General features: G+C 44.1%; 1 protein-coding gene across 1 annotated transcript in view; it reads right to left on the bottom strand.

Annotated features, from left to right (window-relative positions):
- CWC27 (CWC27 spliceosome associated cyclophilin) overlaps positions 1-19301 on the bottom strand; it is a 340285-nt gene that overhangs the window by 286939 nt on the left and 34045 nt on the right. Inside the window, exons 5-6 of the mRNA XM_077462632.1 lie at positions 18942-19040; positions 16203-16303 (exon numbers count right to left, since the gene is read on the bottom strand). Coding sequence (XP_077318758.1) covers positions 16203-16303; positions 18942-19040 — 200 coding nt within the window. The remainder of the gene's footprint in view (positions 1-16202; positions 16304-18941; positions 19041-19301) is intronic.

The raw sequence follows: 19301 nt of genomic DNA, 5'->3' as shown, positions 1-19301 counted from the left end.
CAGGGGTTGTGTTCGGTGGATTTGTTCCATCTTATCACCTTGCCCCACTAGGACACTAAATTGGTTGTCCCTGAATGTTCAGGGCATGAACTCTCCTCAAAAACGGGTAAAAGTGTTTAAATATCTCAGGAGACAGTAGGTAGATATAGCTTGCTTGCAGGAAACACATTTTTCAGCTGCCTCCTGTCCCAAATATTTTTATGCTCAATACCCCCAGGTTTTTATGGCTACGGGCCCAACCAAACAAAGGGGGGTGCTCATCGCTTTCCGAAAGTCGGTCTCTTTTAGTTGCAGCAAACAGAAAGCGGATCCAGAAGGTAGGTATCTTTTACTTCAAGGTACCATCCAGGACTCAGAAATTACTATTATGACTTATTATGCTCCTAACACTACTCCGGGACCCTTTTTGACCCATGTCTGTAGCCTCTTGTCATCCCACCATAAAAAGGTACTCTCTTACTTGCGGGAGACTCAAATCTAGCCTTACATCCCTCCTTGGACAAATACCCTTCAGAACGCACTACCCCAAACCCCGACGCTAAAAAGTTTGATCACTCCTTACAGTCTCATGATCTGGTTGATCTCTGGAGAGAGTTCCATTCACTAGGCAGGGATTACACATTATTCCCACCCCCATCATTCTCACTCGAGAATAGACCACATATTTATGTTGAGAAAGCACCTTCCCTTAGTGGTATCTACTTCTATCCTAGCCACCCCATGGTCAGTTAATGATCCCGTCTTGGTCGTGTGCCGATCCATTCTGGACAAACCTCAACACTCACCCTGGGTCTTGAATGACTCATTATTGTCTCTCCAGTTGGTGTTTTAAGCTGCTATCTTAGAAGCTTCTATGGAATACTTCAACACTAATGCAGGCTCAGTATCATCTCCTGTAACTCTCTGGGAGGAATATAAGGCAGTTCTCAGAGGCCGTATTATTCAGTTAGCCACAAAACGTAAACGAGAGCGCCTCTTAAAAACAACAGGACTTGGAGACCCCTTTGGAGGTACTCTCCGCTGCTTTCAAGCGGGCCCCTACTCCCGCCAACCGCAAGCTATTGGATCAAACCCGTTCCAAGTTGGATCTTTGCCTAACAGAGGGGGCTGAGCGCGTTTTGCGCTGGTCCCACCAGAAATGGTACTCTAAAGCGAATAAACCGAATCGAATGATGGCAAACAAGTTATGCACTTTTGCTCCTAAATTCACCCCTATTACTCTACGAACTCTGCAAAATGTGCTCACTGGTAATCCAGTGCGAGTCTTTCGCTATCACCTTGCCGCTTTATATGAGGCTCCATCCCAAACGTGCAGTGGGAACACTGATATATCTTTCTAAGTCACATCTCGCTTCCCACATTATCTGAGTCTCATGTGTCCCTAATGGACCGAGATAGATATTCAAGTCCCAGAGGTTCTCCAATGTATTAAAGAATTGAAAGTGGGCAAAAAGCCTGGCCCAGATGGCTTTACAGTACTATATTATAATAATATGGCTGCCATTATAGCCGCACATTTGACAGCTATGTACAACTCCCTAAGCCTGATCATGACCACTCCTCGTGGGCTAACTTCAGGCCAATTTCTCTGATCAACGAGGATATGAAAATATTGACAAAAATCCTGGCTGACCGATGGAAATCTTTCCTTCCCCGTTTAGTTAAGAAAGACCAAGTGGGTTCGTCCCGCAAAGACAAGCGGGGGACGCTATTGGGCGTATACTTCAGCTTCAGCATGTAGCCCATAGTCGCTCTTTGGGATCAATGCTGCTGTCTCTGGACGTAAACAACGTATTTGATACTCTGTCTTGGCCGTATCTTATGTCTGTACTGCAGCGCTATGGTTTTGGAGCATCATTTTTGCAATGTTTGACAGCGCTTTACGACTCTCCAGGGCCTAAATTAAATATTATGGATTTGAGTCATCTGTCCTTAATATTAGGAGGGGTACCCATCAAGGTTGCCCACTCTCACCACTTTTTTGTTTTGGCTTTAGAGGCTATGGCGGAAGCAGTCCGTTCCCATCCAGACATCAGAGGTATTGATATAGCGGGCTCCTCACATAAAATATCTTTGTTTGCCGATGATATTTTGCTAAATATAACTTCCCCCCGGAATCTCCCTAACAAATTTATTCTCCCTTTTAGACTCCTTTGCTTCCCTCTCGGGACTAAGTTAACCCATCTAAGTCCAAGGCATTATCAGTCAGTCTCTCCCCTCCAGTACTGAGGGACTTGAAAACAGCTTTCCCTTTTCACTGGCACTCTTCCTTGCCTTACCTGGGTATCCGCCTCACATCCTCCTATGCGGGGCTATATCAGGCCAACTTTCCACCTTTGCTTAAAAAACTGTCCGATACGTTGTCCTCCTGGTCCCATTTACCTTTATCTTGGTTCGGAAGGATAACTGTGGTTCGCATGTCTTACCTTCCGAAACCACTTTATTATTTCAGAGTTTTACCCGTGCCTCCATATATCTTGCAGATACATCAGCGTAAGCTTTTACACTTTATTTGGGGATCCACTAAACCCTGAATCAATAAACAAATCTTGTATGCTAAAAGGGTTAATGGAGGCATCTCGGTTCCTAATCTACAGGCCTATTACACCGCTGCGAACATAGCACCGTTGTCTCATCTCCATGAAACACACCAGCTACCGCTATGGGCCACTATTGATATAACCAATTCCGATCCCATCCCAGTGTCCTCACTGCCCTGGCTTCCCCCGGCTCATCGCCCTGTAGTTGGGCCATGTTTAGCACACTCCCTGAAATTATGGGACTCAGTTAAAAACTCTACAGGTCTGATTTCCCCCTACCTTCCTCTTTTAAGACTTCTTCATTGTCCATTATTCCCTCCAGGTTGCGATAACCCGGCCCAATTTTCCTGGTGGACTGAGAATGGCTTCACAGATATCCATTCCATTTACTCCTACTAGGATCCTAGCTTTTGATGCCCTACACTCCTCTCCCAATATCCCTTTGCGAGAACATTACAGCTATTTTCAACTTAGACACTTTGTTCAGCAGCTGATTAAATCTCACCCTACTCCATATACTCCGACTCCTTTTGAGAGAATATGTAGAACTAGACCCCACTCCCCAGGCATTATATCTTTGGTATACTCCTCAGTAATTTTGGCCAGAAAACCTCCACTGAGGCCATATCAAATCCAATGGGAAAAAGAACTAGGGAGACAATTAGACCCAGAGGACTGGCAAACAATGACTATAACTCTGTCAAAATGTTCCCACAACGTCCTGATCTTAGAGAATGCCTATAAAATACTGTATAGGTGGTACTACACGCCAGCCAGGTTGGCCCGTTTTATCCCATCCTATTCTCCTTTATGCTTTCGGGGGTGTTCACAAGAAGGGACAATGGCACATATTTGGTGGTCTTGCCCAAGGGCATGCAGGCTGTGGCTCAGAACCTATGCTCATCTACGCAATCTATTTCATGTTGATCTCAAAAGAGATCCCTATGAAGCCCTACTAGGCAAGCCAATTGTTGAACTACTTCGCCCAGAAAGGCAATTGGCCCAACATCTGTTTGCTGCAACTAAATTGACAATTGCCAGGGCATGGAAAACCCCTGCGCTTAGCTTTGTGGCTGTTAAAAATTGCATGAATGATATTATGGTGAATGAGAAGCTAACGGCCATCCTCTTGGATAGGCATGATAAGTTTCTCAAGGTCTGGCAGCCATGGATCACATATTTTTATCCCTCCCGCTTCGACAGTACGCTCCTCTCAATTTAGCACTCCCCCGACACATCCCCCGTGGACTCTTCTTTCTTCCCTCCTCTCTCCCCCCTTTTCTTTCAGTTTCTCCTCTTACCTTAACTTCTACCTTTTCATCTTCTCTGTTCAACATGCTTTATGCACTTTTTTGATGTAGATATCGGACCGACAGAGATTACCCTAGTTCGAGTGGTTACTTTTATAAATATTTTTCTTTATGTTGCCTTAGGGTCTGTAAGCATGAAATGTTATCCATTATACCCTGAAAAGTGGCTTTTGGACTACTCCTCACATCCTTATTTACCAGGGTCATTATATCATTATGTTTGTAACTTGAATAAGGTTATTGTCTATGCTCAAGCCCTTATTTTTTTCATTTATTTATTCTATATTTTATCCTGTTTTTTTATTCTGTTAAAATGCATTTACTTATTCCCCCTTACCTTTTTTTTTTTTGACCTTATGTCTGTTTATCACAAATTGTAACCATCTCAATGTTGGATTGTTTATTAATAAAACTTTTTTAAAAGAGAATTGCCAAAGGATTTTTTTTTTATATCTAGCCTGAGATTTACACAGCTCTGTCACATAGCACAGCCCTGTCTAACAGGAGACTTGATTTTATTTATTTTTTTCACATATGGTTAAAGTTGAAATAAAGTCCCTTTTTTTAAAAGCTGTGAGCAGGCAAGGCTCTTTATTGCAGAAGAAACATGCAAGGTCTACTCTGCAGTCTGCTTTGGAATGTTCACTAAGCTGCACAATTTAAATGAGTTTTAGCCCAAAGGAGGTGGTATTTCTGGATCATGTTCACGTGTAAATCTTGGCGGATATGTGAGATATTCACCTTCACCTCCTCCATTTTCATGGTTAATGTAGTCTGGCAGGAAGAAATGGCTTCCAACCCCTTTGCAGTGTCGTTTCCCTCTGGTTCCGACTCACCGGCTGAGACGTTGCCATCTTCCCCAAGAGACTCCTCGTCCTGCAGCTTAAGTCAATCCAATTTGGAGCAGGTTCCTGTGGCTTTTTTTGGCGGAGACTAGAGCTGCACAATTAATCGTTAAAAAATCATGATCTCATCTCACCCCCTTTGAGATCTCTCTGGCATAGGTTGGGATTCTTTCATATAAGCAAGTGGAGAGACTATCTGCTCACTCAGCTGTCAAAAGAAAACATTTGGGCAGTCTGCCAAGTTTTTTTTAACTTGCAACATTGTAACTAAGCTTCCTTCTTAGATCAAAGGGATAGAACTTCTGTGTAAATAAATAATCTGGGCAGACTGCCAAGTTTCCAAAAATGTGTAAATGCAGGGAGTTTAACCACTTAAGTCTAAATCTTTTTCTGACACTTCTTAAGTAAAAATCAATATTTTTTGATAGAAAATTATTTGGAACCCCCAAACATTATATATATTTTAACAGAGACCCTAGGGAATAAAATGGCAAATGCTGCAATATTTTGTCACACTGTATTTGCCCATCGGGCTTTCAAATGCAATTTTTGGGGAAAAATTAATCTCAAAAATAAAAAAAAACAAAAAAAAAAACAGTAAAGTTAGCACAATTGTTTTTGTTTTAATGTGAAACATGAGGTTATGCTGCGAGAATCTTGAGAGAATTGTGATCTATCTTCCAAGTAAAAAAATTCTAATTTTAGCCAGAATCGCGCAGCTCTAGCAGAGACATATGGAAGCAGGTGGTAGATTCCAAGGTGGGCACAACAGGCCAAGGTAGAAGACTGTAGGCTCCCAGGATTAGCAAATAAGGAGATCATGCAAGCATGGATTTTCACTCTAGTGTCCTACTTCATGCCACACCCCAGATGCAGCTTTTTACAGATTGGTAACCCTCTGCTCATCTTTATTTACTTATCAAACACGCAGACTCTGTAAGACGCTCTTTTTATACCCAATTATGTTACTGACCTGATGCCAATTAACCTAATTAGTTGCAAAATGTTTTTCCAGTTTTGTTAATACCACTTACTTTGCCAGCATTTTGTTTCCCTCTCCCAACTTTTTTGAGACGTGTTGCTGCCATCAATTTCAATATTACCTTATTTTTTCTTAAGTTTACATTTTTGCTGTGTTTTCTATTTTCTATTGTGAATATGGGTTTAGGAGATTTGCCAATCACAGAGTGGGTCCAGCCTTGGATGTCATCACAACCATGGTAGGGATTCACTCAGATCCCTAGACCGGCACCCAGGCTCAGCCTCTCAGCGAGCCGATGAGAGCCTGAGCCGGCCGCTCCCACCCCTTCGCTCAAGTGATCGCTCGGTTCTCAGTGTTAGAGGCGCCGGGGGACTGATGCAGCATTAGACCTATGCTGCATCCACCTAGAAAAGTACAATATTAAAAACAAAAATCAAAAACCCATACATCTTTTAGGAGTTCCTGTCGCCAAGCCCAACCCCTGAAAAACAACCCCACACCATAATCCCCCCTCCACCAAATTATTTAGATCAGTGCACAAAGCAAGGTCCATAAAGACATGGATGAGCACATTTGGGGTGGAGGAACTTGACTGGCCTGCACAGAGTCCTGGCATGCACAGAGTCCTGACCTCAACCCGATAGAAAGCATTTGGAATGAATTAGAGTAGAGACTGCGAGCCAGGCCTTCTCGTCCAAAATCAGTGCCTAACATCACGAATGAGCTTCTGGAAGAATGGTCAAACATTCCCATAGACACACTCCTAAACCTTGTGGACAGCCTTCATAGAACAGCTGAAGTTGTTATAGCTGCAAAGGGTGGGCCAACACAATATTGAACCCTGAAGACTATGGCTGGGATTCCATTAAAGTTCACGTGCGTGTAAAGGCAGGTGTCCCAATACTTTTGGTAATATAGTGAATATTTCCATCATCTAATTATACAGAGCCTTTTGAGCAGACAGATATGTGCATGTAAAAATCAGATCACCCATAGACACCAGGGTCCAGTGGCACTGTTACAAACAACAATTTTTGCCGAGGCATAATGTTCAAATTCTTGTGATCAGGGAAGAACAACAGTGCCTGGGACTGGTTAAACTGTCCCATCAATTGTTCCCATCACTGATTAGCAGCTATGTATGAGCCAAGAGTGGCAAGACAGGGAAACAGACACTACGCCCTCATTCACACTGAACATGGCTTTGTAATTGTGTAAGTTCATCTGAACACGCACGATTTTAAACCTGCATTTCAGTCCAACTTCAGGGGTGACTTGAAAGACATCTGTGTGGGTTCATGCACAGATGTCTATTGAAATTGCCCTCAAAGTCGCCAAAAGTAGTGCAGGAACTACTTTTGGAAAGCTGTGTGGTGTCGCACTGATTGGGACACATGAAGGCTTAAACCTAAACTCCTGCCAAAATCTTTTAGCTCTGGATAGGATACGGAAGGTCTAGAACGTCTATATGCCATTACCTGCACAGGATGCCATGGAACCCTCTCTTAAAGTACTTCCAAAGGCAACGCGTTTAACCCTAATGTATTCCCTGCATTAAGGTCAAAAAAATGTCCCAGTAGTTGTATCCCCCCCACCTCCCTATATACTTACCCGAGTCCTGAGTCCTATCTTGATCCAGTGCTGTGCCTGTCTGTAGCAGTGCTGATCTGCATTCCTCTACTCACAGGACACAAAGGCAGCAGCAGGAGCTGTAAATTAAATCCTGTGAGGAGGAAGTAGGGCACTTCTATGGACACACGCAACCTGACTCGGGAGCAAGCACACAAGCGTGCCCCCATAGCAAGCGACTTGCGATGGGCGCACACACAGAAGAGGTGCCCAAAGTACCGGTTGGGGACCCAAGAAGAGGAGGTTCAAGGTCACTCTGTGCAATACCATTGCACAGAGCAGGTAACAATAACTTGTGTTATTTAAGAATACAGCCTTTATAAAACACTTGAAAACCAACCACTATCTAATGGCTGATCTAAAGGTGATAGTACAAACAACTATGAAGTTCAAAGGTCTGCTGATTGGATAGATTAGACATGTCCTGATATGAAATAGTTTTGGTAAATCTACACATAATGCTACAATCTGATAAGTTGAGCTTGGAAATTTCTATGGTTTTGTTTAATTTAAAATTTTCCTCATGTGTCAATAAAATGGATTAAAGACTACTCTGATTTTGTTTGATATGTGTTGCCCTATCAGTGCTCCTTGCTGCATAGGCCAGTTATAGGTGGAGGCAGTGGCCATTTGTTTGTACTGATGATACACTATTGGTACAAAGTACACGGATCCAATAAAATCCCAACAGAAGTTCCAAACCTTTCTCACACTATGAACTTGTTTTTGCTGCTGCCTGTGTTCCCACTAGGGATTTGCTCTCACTTCCTGCTCTGTTTTATCAGACACCCGTCAGTAGGGATGAGCTCAGGCGTGTTCGCATGGAACACATGCAGAGCCCGCCAGGAAGTCGGCGCAGCGCTGCGCTAATCACAGGCAATGAGACATTGCCCGATCATCTTTATTGTTAACATATTGTTCCATATTTCAATAAGCCCCCCATCCACAGACCACGTTTCCCGCTAACACACATTTGTGGGGTAGAGACCCTTGTCCTCTTAACATTGGAATAAGCTGCTTTGTCAATGCAGGTGTTTGGAAGCTGGCAGTGGATGATAAGGGGGATGAGGATGACAGGGGGTAAGGTGTTAGCAAGGCGGTAATGGGGTGCCAGGTATAACGAGGAGGAGGCTGACAGGGGGTAGGTTTTTTGCAAGGTTGCAGTGGGGTGGCAGGTGTAATGAAGATGACAGGGAGTGGGAGTGTCAGCAAGGTTGCAGTGGGGTTCCAGGTGTGATGAGGATGAGGCTGACGGGGGGTAGATTGTTAGCAAGGTTTCAGTGGGGTGCTAGGTGTGATAAAGATGAGGATGAGTATGACAGGGGGTGGGTCGTTAGGAAGGTTCCAGTGGAGTGTGAGGTGGGATGAGGATAATAGGAGAGAAAGAGAAAAAGAGGAAAGGCACAGAAAGAGAAAAAGAAGATCATAAAAAAAAAAAAAAAAAACATTTTTGGCACGAGGTGTATTATTTATGAATTTAGAAATTGGGAAATAAATGTTTTTTTAAAAGTTTTGAAATATATATCCCCTCAATATGCACATCTGCAGGCTGTAACTGATGCTGTTGAGAGGTCAAAAAAGAACACTGCAACATGTACAGGGGTGTTAGCTCATTTGTGGCAATCATTGCCTCTTTAAATGCACTACAGATGAAGGTGTGATATCCCACCCACTGTGTTCTTTTTAAGTTGCTGGGCATGGAGGAGGATGGAGGAACTGGGTTGTAATTTAGGATCTATATACACACCCCAATGTGTGATGTCAATACCATGTGACCTGAACAGCTCAGAAACAGGAAATGTTCTCTTCAACAATAGAGATCAAACTGAGCATGTGCAGCAGGACTACCCTCACTATGTCTTATCTGGACTTGTTCAGAGTGACCCTGCAGGAGGATCCGTGCATACAGGATCAAACAGCCTTTTTACACAATGCAGAGGATCATTTACGTTTGTTACCCCCCCCCCCCCCCCAAAAAAAAAATAAACTGTCCTCCTTTAAGTCATTTTATACAGCACAGTGATTGTGCCGTGTCATTTGCCCCCCTGTAACACCTGAAATACCTGGCTGATCCTGCTAGTTTCAGCTCTCCCCAATGTAACCTGACCACAGTCTATCATGGTTGCCGAGTCCTGACACCGTGGTCAGTTTATGTGCCTCCATCATCCGTCCCAATGCTGTCTCTCCTCTGTCCTCTTCCCACCTCCCTCCCTGCCTGTCGGCTCCTGTGTCAGGGCCCCCCTCCTGCTGCTGCTGTAACAACATGTCTTACGTTAAATAATCTGTTCTTTCTTCTAAGAATATGTCCCTCCTGTGTGTGTGTGTGTCGTAATTAAAAAAAAATGTAAAAAAGCTATATATACACCTTATTTGTGAGTGTTGATCAGCGATCATATGACACGTTGGCTCTCTCCTCCAGACTGACATCAGCAAGGGAATCTCGGCCCCTCCCGCTGCATCTGTCAGATGGGGAGAGGAGAGAGGTGGTGCGTCACGTGACTGCTGATCAGCGCTCGCAAATAAGGTACTGTATATACAGCTTCTTTTTTTTTTTTAATACAACACACACACACACACACACACACACACAGGGGGGGGCATATCCTTAGAAGACCGAGCAGATTATATAAAGTAAGACATGTAAAGTAAGACAAAACCCTTTAAGTTCCACAGTGAGTATAACAAGCATACTTTTCTGCATATATGTTTTTTTTTTATGGTTGTGGGTTTAGTAACACTTTAAGTTAAGTTAGGAGAAAGATTTCAAATGGGGAAACTGTAAATTAAAAGCCAAGGCTCTAACTCCCTACCCCATTCAATACAAAGCTAAAAAGAAAGTTTTGTCTGGAGTTGGGATTTAATGTTTTTACATGCTTAGCTTTAACATGCTTCCACGTGTACCTAAATTACAAGCACTATACCCTATAAAAACAAGTGTACCATTCCACAAAAAGGTTATTTAATGTTCTAAAATTTCAGGGAGGTTATATGTGAGCGCAGTGCATAGCGTCTGATACCAACTTAAAATATCTGCATGAAGTTTGTTCATTCTCTCCCAGTTTACACAAGTTTCCTTCTACAAATCTAAGACATATTTGTAGGTAAACTGGCATTTGACTAAAGCCAGTTGCACCCATAAATCCAACCTGGACTGCAAGTGAAATGGATATTTCCCAAATATTTAAGCTAAACTCCAGGCAAACAGAAAAATATACAATGACGCCATTTACTTATCAAAGATTCAAACGGCAACTGTCCCAACCTATAGCTCACCTTGACAGCAAGGAGCCCTTGGAAGGGCGACGCATGTCAAACAACAACAAAGAAAAATTCCCAACTCAACCTACCAGTCAGCCAGCAACAAACCAAATTGTCCTGTCTAACAGTTTGCGTTAAAAGCAGAGGTTTCATTTGCACACATTTGAAAATACATGCGTAAGCTACAGAGGCTATAACAAGGCACCCTAGTGTTACCTGCAGTCTATACATTTTGAGAGCCTCTATAATAGGAACATGTGTATAATAATGGATAAATTGAGGGCAGCTATCAAAGAATTTGTATTAGGCTCCATGCACACTGAAGCTGATAAACTGCAGTTTATTGGCGTTTGGGCGTTTTTTGTAAAAGCCCATAAACTCCACTCTATGTTAGCCTATGTGTCCATGCACACATGGACGTTTTTCAGCTTTAACCACTTGCCGACCGCCGCACGCCGATGTACGTCGGCAGAATGGCACGGGCAGGCATAAGCACATACATGTACGTCCTTTGCCTCCCGCGGGTCGGGGGCCCGATCGGGCCCCCGCCCGGTGCCTGCGGCGGTCGGTTTTCGTTCGGGAGCGATCCCGGACGAGGGGACGGCCATTCATTCATGGCCACCCCCTCGCGATCGCTCCCGACGAATGGAAATCCCCGGTGACATCACTTCCTCTCCTGTAATGTAAACACAGGAGAGGAAGTGATGTATTCTCTCCTCCGTGTCGGTATTTTTCGTTCCGACACGGAGGAGAGCGGATCAGTGAGTTGCACCAACACATCCCACACACAGTAGAACATGCCAGGCACACTCACACCCCCCCTTTACCCCCCGATCACCCCCCCAATTACCCCTGCCCCCCAGTCACAGTGACACCAATGTCATTTTTTTTTTTTTTTTTGCATTGGTGTCATTTGTGACTGTAATAACTGTTAGGGCAGTTAGGGTTAGCCCCCTTTAGTTCTAATGTACCCCCCTAACCCCCCCAATAAAGGTTTAACCCCGTGATCACCCCCCGTCGCCAGTGTCACTAAGGCTGGGTTCACATTGCAGCGGTTTATGAGAACGAATGTGATTCGCACCGCACTGCAGTGCAAATCACATCCGATCTCTGTGCGATTCGAGTTCAGCCATTCGCCGCACCCGCCGCACCCGCCACACCCGCCGCACCCGCCGCAAATTCGCACGGGACCCTTTTTTTGGCCCGCAGCAGAATCGGATCGCATGGGTGTTCACACCATGCGATCCGAGTTTGCAGATCGCACTGCGATATGCGAACTGATCTGGGGGTGTCAGTAACATTTCACTGACACTCCCAGCAGTTCGCATAGGGCAGTGTGAACTGCCGCCGGGAGGCATGCGATGCGGGAACCCGCCGCGGATTCGCGGCGTTTCCGCATCGCTCCAGTGTGAACCCAGCCTAATAAGCGATCATTTTTCTGATCGCCGTATTAGTGTCACAGGTGACGCTAGTTAGGCAGGTAGGTATTTAGGTTCGCCGCAGCTTTTTATAGCGCTAGGGACCCCCATATACTACCGCATAAAGCCCCCTGATTGCCCCCTAGTTAACCCTTTCACCAGTGATCACCATATAACTGTTACAGGTGACGCTGGTTGGTTAGTTATTTTTTTATAGTTTCAGGGCACCCGCCATTTATTACCTAATAAAGGTTTAACCCCCTGATCACCCGGCAGGTGTCATTTGTGACTAATAACTGTTAGGGCAGTTAGGGTTAGCCCCCTTTAGTTCTAAGGTACCCCCCTAACCCCCCCAATAAAGGTTTAACCCCGTGATCACCCCCCGTCGCCAGTGTCACTAAGGCTGGGTTCACATTGCAGCGGTTTATGAGAACGGATGTGATTCGCACCGCACTGCAGTGCAAATCACATCCGATCTCTGTGCGATTCGAGTTCAGCTATACAGATAGTATGGCTGAATTCGTGTCGCACCCGCCGCACCCGCCGCAAACTCGCACGGGACCCTTTTTTTGGTCCGCAGCAGAATCGGATCGCATGGGTGTTCACACCATGCGATCCAAGTTTGCAGATCGCACTGCGATATGCGAACTGATCTGGGGGTGTCATTAACATTTCACTGACACTCCCAGCAGTTCGCATAGGGCAGTGTGAACTGCCGCCGGGAGGCATGCGATGCGGGAACCCGCCGCGCATTCGTGGCGTTCCCGCATCGCTCCAGTGTGAACCCAGCCTAATAAGCGATCGTTTTTCTGATCGCTGTATTAGTGTCACAGGTGACGCTAGTTAGGCAGGTAGGTATTTAGGTTCGCCGCAGCTTTTTATAGCGCCAGGGACCCCCATATACTACCGCATAAAGCCCCCTGATTGCCCCCTAGTTAACCCTTTCACCAGTGATCACCATATAACTGTTACAGGTGACGCTGGTTGGTTAGTTATTTTTTTATAGTTTCAGGGCACCCGCCATTTATTACCTAGTCTCACTAGTGTACCCCTAAATTTAGGGGTGTCTACTTTCTAAAATGGGGTCATTTGGGGGGGGGGGGTTTGTGCCATCTTGGCATTTTATGGCCTTCAAAACTGTAACGCCCTTAGAAAGCCTGAAGGCGGTGCTTGGTTTTTGGGGCCCCGTACGCGGCTAGGCTCCCAAAAAGTCCCACATATGTGGTATCCCCGTACTCAGGAGAAGCAGCAGAATTTATTTTGGGGTGTCATTTCACATATGCCCATGGCATGCGTGAGCAATATATCATTTAGTGACAACTTTGTGAAAAAAAAAAAAAGTTTGTAATTTTCCCGCAACTTGTGGCAAAATATAAAATATTCCATGGACTCAACATGCCTCTCAGCAAATAGCTTGGGGTGTCTACTTTCTAAAATGGGGTCATTTGTGGGGGTTTTGTGCCATCTTGGCATTTTATGGCCTTCAAAACTGTAATAGGTAGTGAGAAGTGAACTCAAAAAATTACGCCCTTAGAAAGCCTGAAGGCGGTGCTTGGTTTTCGGGGCCCCGTACGCGGCTAGGCTCCCAAAAAGTCCCACATATGTGGTATCCCCGTACTCAGGAGAAGCAGCAGAATTTATTTTGGGGTGTCATTTCACATATGCCCATGGCATGCATGAGCAATATATCATTTAGTGACAACTTTGTGAAAAAAAAAAAAAAAAAAAAAAAGTTTGTAATTTTCCCGCAACTTGTGGCAAAATATAAAATATTCCATGGACTCAACATGCCTCTCAGCAAATAGCTTGGGGTGTCTACTTTCTAAAATGGGGTCATTTGTGGGGGTTTTGTGCCATCTTGGCATTTTATGGCCTTCAAAACTGTAATAGGTAGTGAGGCGTGAAATCAAAAATTTACGCCCTTAGAAAGCCTGAAGGCGGTGCTTGGTTTTCGGGGCCCTGTACGCGGCTAGGCTCCCAAAAAGTCCCACATATGTGGTATCCCCGTACTCAGGAGAAGCAGCAGAATTTATTTTGGGGTGTCATTTCACATACGCCCATAGCATGTGTGAGCAATATATCATTTAGTGACAACTTTGTGTAAAAAAAAAAAAAAAATTTTTTTTTTGTCATTATTCAATCGCTTGAGGCAAAAAAATAAAATATTCAATGGGCTCAACATGCCTCTTATCAATTTCCTTAGGGGGTCTACTTTCCAAAATGGGGTCATTTGGGGGGGTTTTGTACTGCCCTGTCATTTTAGCACCTCAAGAAATGAGATAGGCAGTCGTAAACTAAAAGCTGCGTAAATTCCAGAAAACGTACCTTAGTTTGTAGATGTGACAACTTTTGCGCAAACCAATAAATATACAATTATTGACTTTTTTTTTACCAAAGACATGTGGCTGAATACATTTTGGCCTAAATGTATGACTAAAATTGAGTTTATTGGATTTTTCTAATAACAAAAAGTAGAAAATATCATTTTTTTTCAAAATTTGCGGTCTTTTTACGTTTATATCGCAAAAAATAAAAATCGCAGAGGCAATCAAATACCATCAAAAGAAAGCTCTATTTGTGGGAAGAAAAGGACGCAAATTTTGTTTGGGTACAACATTGCATGACCGCGCAATTACCAGTTAAAGCAGCGCAGTGCCAAAGTGTAAAAAGACCTCTGGTCATTTACCAGCAAAATGGTCCGGTCTGAAAGTGGTTAATGAGCAGTGGAGTTTATGGGCTTTTTTCTGAATGCCAGAAATTCGCGTTCAAAGTGCCGTTTTTCAGCGGCAAAAAATGACAAACGCTCATTAACGCTCGTTCATTAGTGTTCTGCATTCTATTTTTCAATGTATTGTGGGATTTTTGGAGTGTCCTCTGTGTATTTTTATAAAAAACGCCCATTAACGCTAACGCTGTAAAACGCTCATTAACGCTCATTAACGCTAGTATAAAACGCTGTTAAAAGCAGGTTTTTCAACCAGCGTTTTCTGCCAGCAATCTGGCATCCAGAAATAGCTTTTTTGAGCTTCAGTGTGCATGGAGCCTTACTGTACATCCAGTTTAGAGATTTACACAGCTCTGCCACACAGCACAGCTGTGTCTGGTGGGACATTGGCTTTCATCTCACCCTCCATCAGTGGAGAGAAGAAGCACAGACTAATCAGCTCATTTTTTTTGGCACTCTGCACTGTCCTATTGGCAAATTCTTTGTTATCACATGAGCACTGCACCACTGAATGGTTTCTTATTCCTTTCCCAGTCTGGCTGCATACCAAAAACTTTTAAAGATACAATAAAGTTGAATTCTGGGCAATATTTTTTACCCCATGCAGTGGGGCTGTGCCCGCACTGCATGGGTTAACTGATTGTTTTTGGTCCCGGGGATTGGAGAGCGGAGATACACTTACCTAATCCTCCAAACCTCCCAGAACAAGACTGTTCCCTCCAGCATCCGCTCTGAATATGAAGACGTCAGGACCAGTCCACTGCTGGACCTTGGGGAGTGCCGTTTGACACTGGAGCGGAGGATCAGATGAGTTTTCTGGTCACCCATTGACAAAACAAGCAGTTAAAAGGATAGGTCCAGCCAAAGCTCATTTGCTGGGCTTCTCTTATGGATCACAGAAGTGCGCAGTTCGTTGTGCACTCCTGTGACCAGTTTTCAGCAGAGAGCAGACTGTAGTCACAGAAATCAGTCCAGGAACCGCGTCATCCCGGCAATGGAAGTCCGGATCCGCCAGGTGCCTGGACTAACACCTGTCTCAGCCTCTCAGCAAGCCACTGAGAGCCTAAGACAGCCGTTTCCTGCCTCTCCACAGCCCAGTGCTCCAATGAGCGAGGAGGGAGCTTAGCAGAGAGCTGTGACCAACAGTCTATGGCTCTCTGCTCACGGAGCTGTGAAAACCGAGCAATCGGCAATGTTCGATCACTCGGTTTTCAGTGCAGAAATGCCGGGGGACAGATGCAGCATCGTTCCGATGCTGCATCCACCGAGGCAAGTATGAATCCAAAATAAAAAAGAAACCCATACTTCTCTTTTACCCCATACATTGCAGGCACAGCCCCACTGCATGGGAACACTTTTTTTTTTTTGCCCAGAGTTGGGATTTAATGAATTCAGAGGTGCATTAGTTCTTTTATATCTGCCTGGTGTTCTTGTCTTCATTCTTTTTATTGACTGACATATACAAAAGCTTGGGAGTGGTGGGCATGGCACTTACTTGGTGCCTTTCACTTTTGCTTGCTTAGACTCTTCCTTTTGTTTTTCTTTTTTGAGCTTTGTTACTCGTGGTACGATGTCATCAAATGGATTAAATAAGACCTAAAAAACAAACAAAAGCAAGACAGGATATGTTATATTTTATTTAGTTCTAAAAAGTGTTAAAGGAGAACTCTAGTCAAAAACCAGTAACCAGTAAAAGTACATGACACCAGTTTACAGTATATGAACCTGCTGTTTCTTTTTATTTGATTTTGAATTCTAATAATACTTCACATGAAGACTCCTCATAACTGTGTGCTCGTTTCACATTACAGCTGTCTGTTGACTGGGCTATAGTGTAAGGTGTTCATGAGTCAAACTTCATGACATTATGACTACCAGGAAACTGCACTGTGTAGAAGTCAGATTCATTTTCAGAAAAAAATTTCAAACATAGTTACAAGAAAATGCGAAGGAGCAGGATAGAATTTTTTTTCCTCGAATGAAGGAAATACACTGCTCAAGAAAAAAGGAAAGGAATACTTTGAAAGCACATCAGATCTCAATGGGAAAAATATCATGCTGGATATCTACACTGATATGGACTGGGTAATGTGTTAGCAACAAAGGGATGCCATATCGTTTGATGGAAATTAAAATTATCAACCTACACAGAGCTGAATTCAAAAATCAAAGTGAAACAATGATCCAGTAGGCTAGTCCATTTTGCTGAAATTTCATTGCAGCCACTTAAAATTTCACTCAGTAGTTTGTATGGCACCCATATGCTTGTATGCCAGCCTGACAACGTGGGGAAATGCTCCCAAGATGACAGATGGTGTCCTGGGGTATTTCCTCCCAGGTCTGGACCAGGGTACCACTGAGCACCTGAACAGACTGAGGAGCAACCTGGCGGCGTCGGATGGACTGGCACACAATGTCCCAGTGGTGTTCTATTGGATTTAGGTCAGGTGAGCGTGGGGGCCATTCAATGGTATCAATTCCTCTATCCTCCAGGAACTGGCTGCATACTCTCACCAGGAGACCAGGCATTGTCGTGCACCAGGAGGGAGGAACCCAGGACCCACTGCACCAGCGTAGGGTCTGACAATGGGTCCAAGGATTTTATCCCAATACATAATGGCAGTCAGGTTGCCTTTGTCTAGCCTGTAAAGGTCTGTGTATCCCTCCATGGATATGCCTTCCCAGACAATCACGGACCCATCACCAAACTGGTCATGCTGAACGATGTTACAGGCAGCATATTGTTCCCCACAGCTTCTCCAGACCCTTTTACGTCTGTCACACGTGCTTAGGGTGAACCTTTAAAAGGAAAAAAAAACAAAACAAAAAACTAACGACTGTAAGACAAAGGCATAATCAGCACTGTGATTAGCCGTGATCATTCCCGTGCAAGCGTGCGGGAGCTGCCAGTAATGGTGCACTCACTGAAGCAACAGCACATACGCGCCATTGCTTCAGTGCGCATATGCCGATGAGGTCGGCACATGCAAAAACAGGGGATGTCTCAAACCATGCAGGTTTAGGAGATATCCTGAGTAGCTACAGGTAAGTCTGATTATAGGCTTACCTGTAGCAAAAAGTGGTCTGTAAGGCCCCTTTCACACATGCGGACAGTATGTCCGTATTTCATCCATCCGTTTGCAGATGAAATACGGACATAGATGCATCCCTATGGGATAGCGGGTGTCTGCGGATGAACATCCGCAGACACCCGATATCGTCCGCCTCTGCTACTGTCCGATTCTGCAGATGGAGGAAAATCCTATTTTTCTATCCGTCTGCAGAGCGGATCGGATGAACACGGACAGACGGTCCATGCTCATCCGATCCCCATAGAGGAGAGCGGAGAGCTGACAGGGCGGTCCCCGCACAGTGTGCGGAGACCGCCCTGTCCACCACCGGCTCAGCGGGGACAACGGAGCGATCCCCGCTGAGCGAGCGGATCATCACGAGGCGGATCATTACTGATCCGTCCCGTGTGAAAGGGGCCTTAGGGTTTACAACTACTTTAAGCATTAATTGGCAATTTGAGTCTAGAAAAGTATAGAAGAATCTTGTCAGCAAAACTTTAAGTGTTCGTGATTTTATATATATATATATATATATATATATATATATACACACATATACACACACACACACACACACACATACATACAAACATACATATATATCTTCATTCTATAATTACACTGAACAAATACAAAGCAAAAATTAAACATGGGTCTAATGCACTAAAGCAACATATCGTAAAACACATAAGAATTTGAAGATCATAAATATTTTTTTTGGATGCTACAAGGCCAAAGATAATTAAAAAAAAAAAAAAAAAGGACAAAAGGACCCCTTGGCCACGTCTTCACTTCTTCTTCATGGTCTCTGTCTGTGATGGACAGTAATGAGTTAATCTTAAATGATTAAGGCCCTTTTCGTTTGGCAGACTCTGCGCCTCCGTTTGGCACAGTCTGCTTGCTCAGCGGGGGACTGTGCAGAGCAGCGACGGACACAGTCCGGCCCTCCTCTATGGGGAAATCTCTTCTATGGGGAACGGACCGACTGTTTCATTGGATCGGATAGCAGACATGTCATTGCTGACATCCCCCACTCCATAGGGGAGACTGGAGTGTCCGATCAGGTCTGCCTCAAAAGACGGCCCTGACCCGACAGCCCGTGTGACAGGTGCCTAATACACAAGAACAAACTAAACATGCGTTTAAGCAACATGCCTACATACCTCACTGCTCTTTATCTTGTGTGGATTAACTGGCCTGTCTTCTTCTCCAATTTCTACTTCTGTCAGTCTTAGCAGATTGTATATTGTGTCTCCAGTAACCTGGAAAAAATAAAGTTTAATTACCTACTACATAACTGTAACCACCCTGACCAATGTAAAGTAGGCAAAAACATGGATAAAGTGTTTGACTGAACAACAAGCCTGATTAACTATTATAAATAAAAAAAATATATAAATTATAGAATATAAATGCACATGTATAAAATATATAAAAAACACACACACACAAATAATTTTATATTATAAAAATATATACACACACACACGCCTTGCAAAAGTATTCACCTCCTTGGCTTTTTA

Source organism: Lithobates pipiens, unplaced genomic scaffold (assembly GCF_037356315.1).
Source record: "Lithobates pipiens isolate NorthernLeopardFrog02 unplaced genomic scaffold, aLitPip1_a1.2 Scaffold_3, whole genome shotgun sequence".
NCBI lineage: Eukaryota > Metazoa > Chordata > Amphibia > Anura > Ranidae > Lithobates > Lithobates pipiens.
Note: the sequence above shows the minus strand (reverse complement) of the source record. Positions and strands in the feature narration are given on the sequence as shown.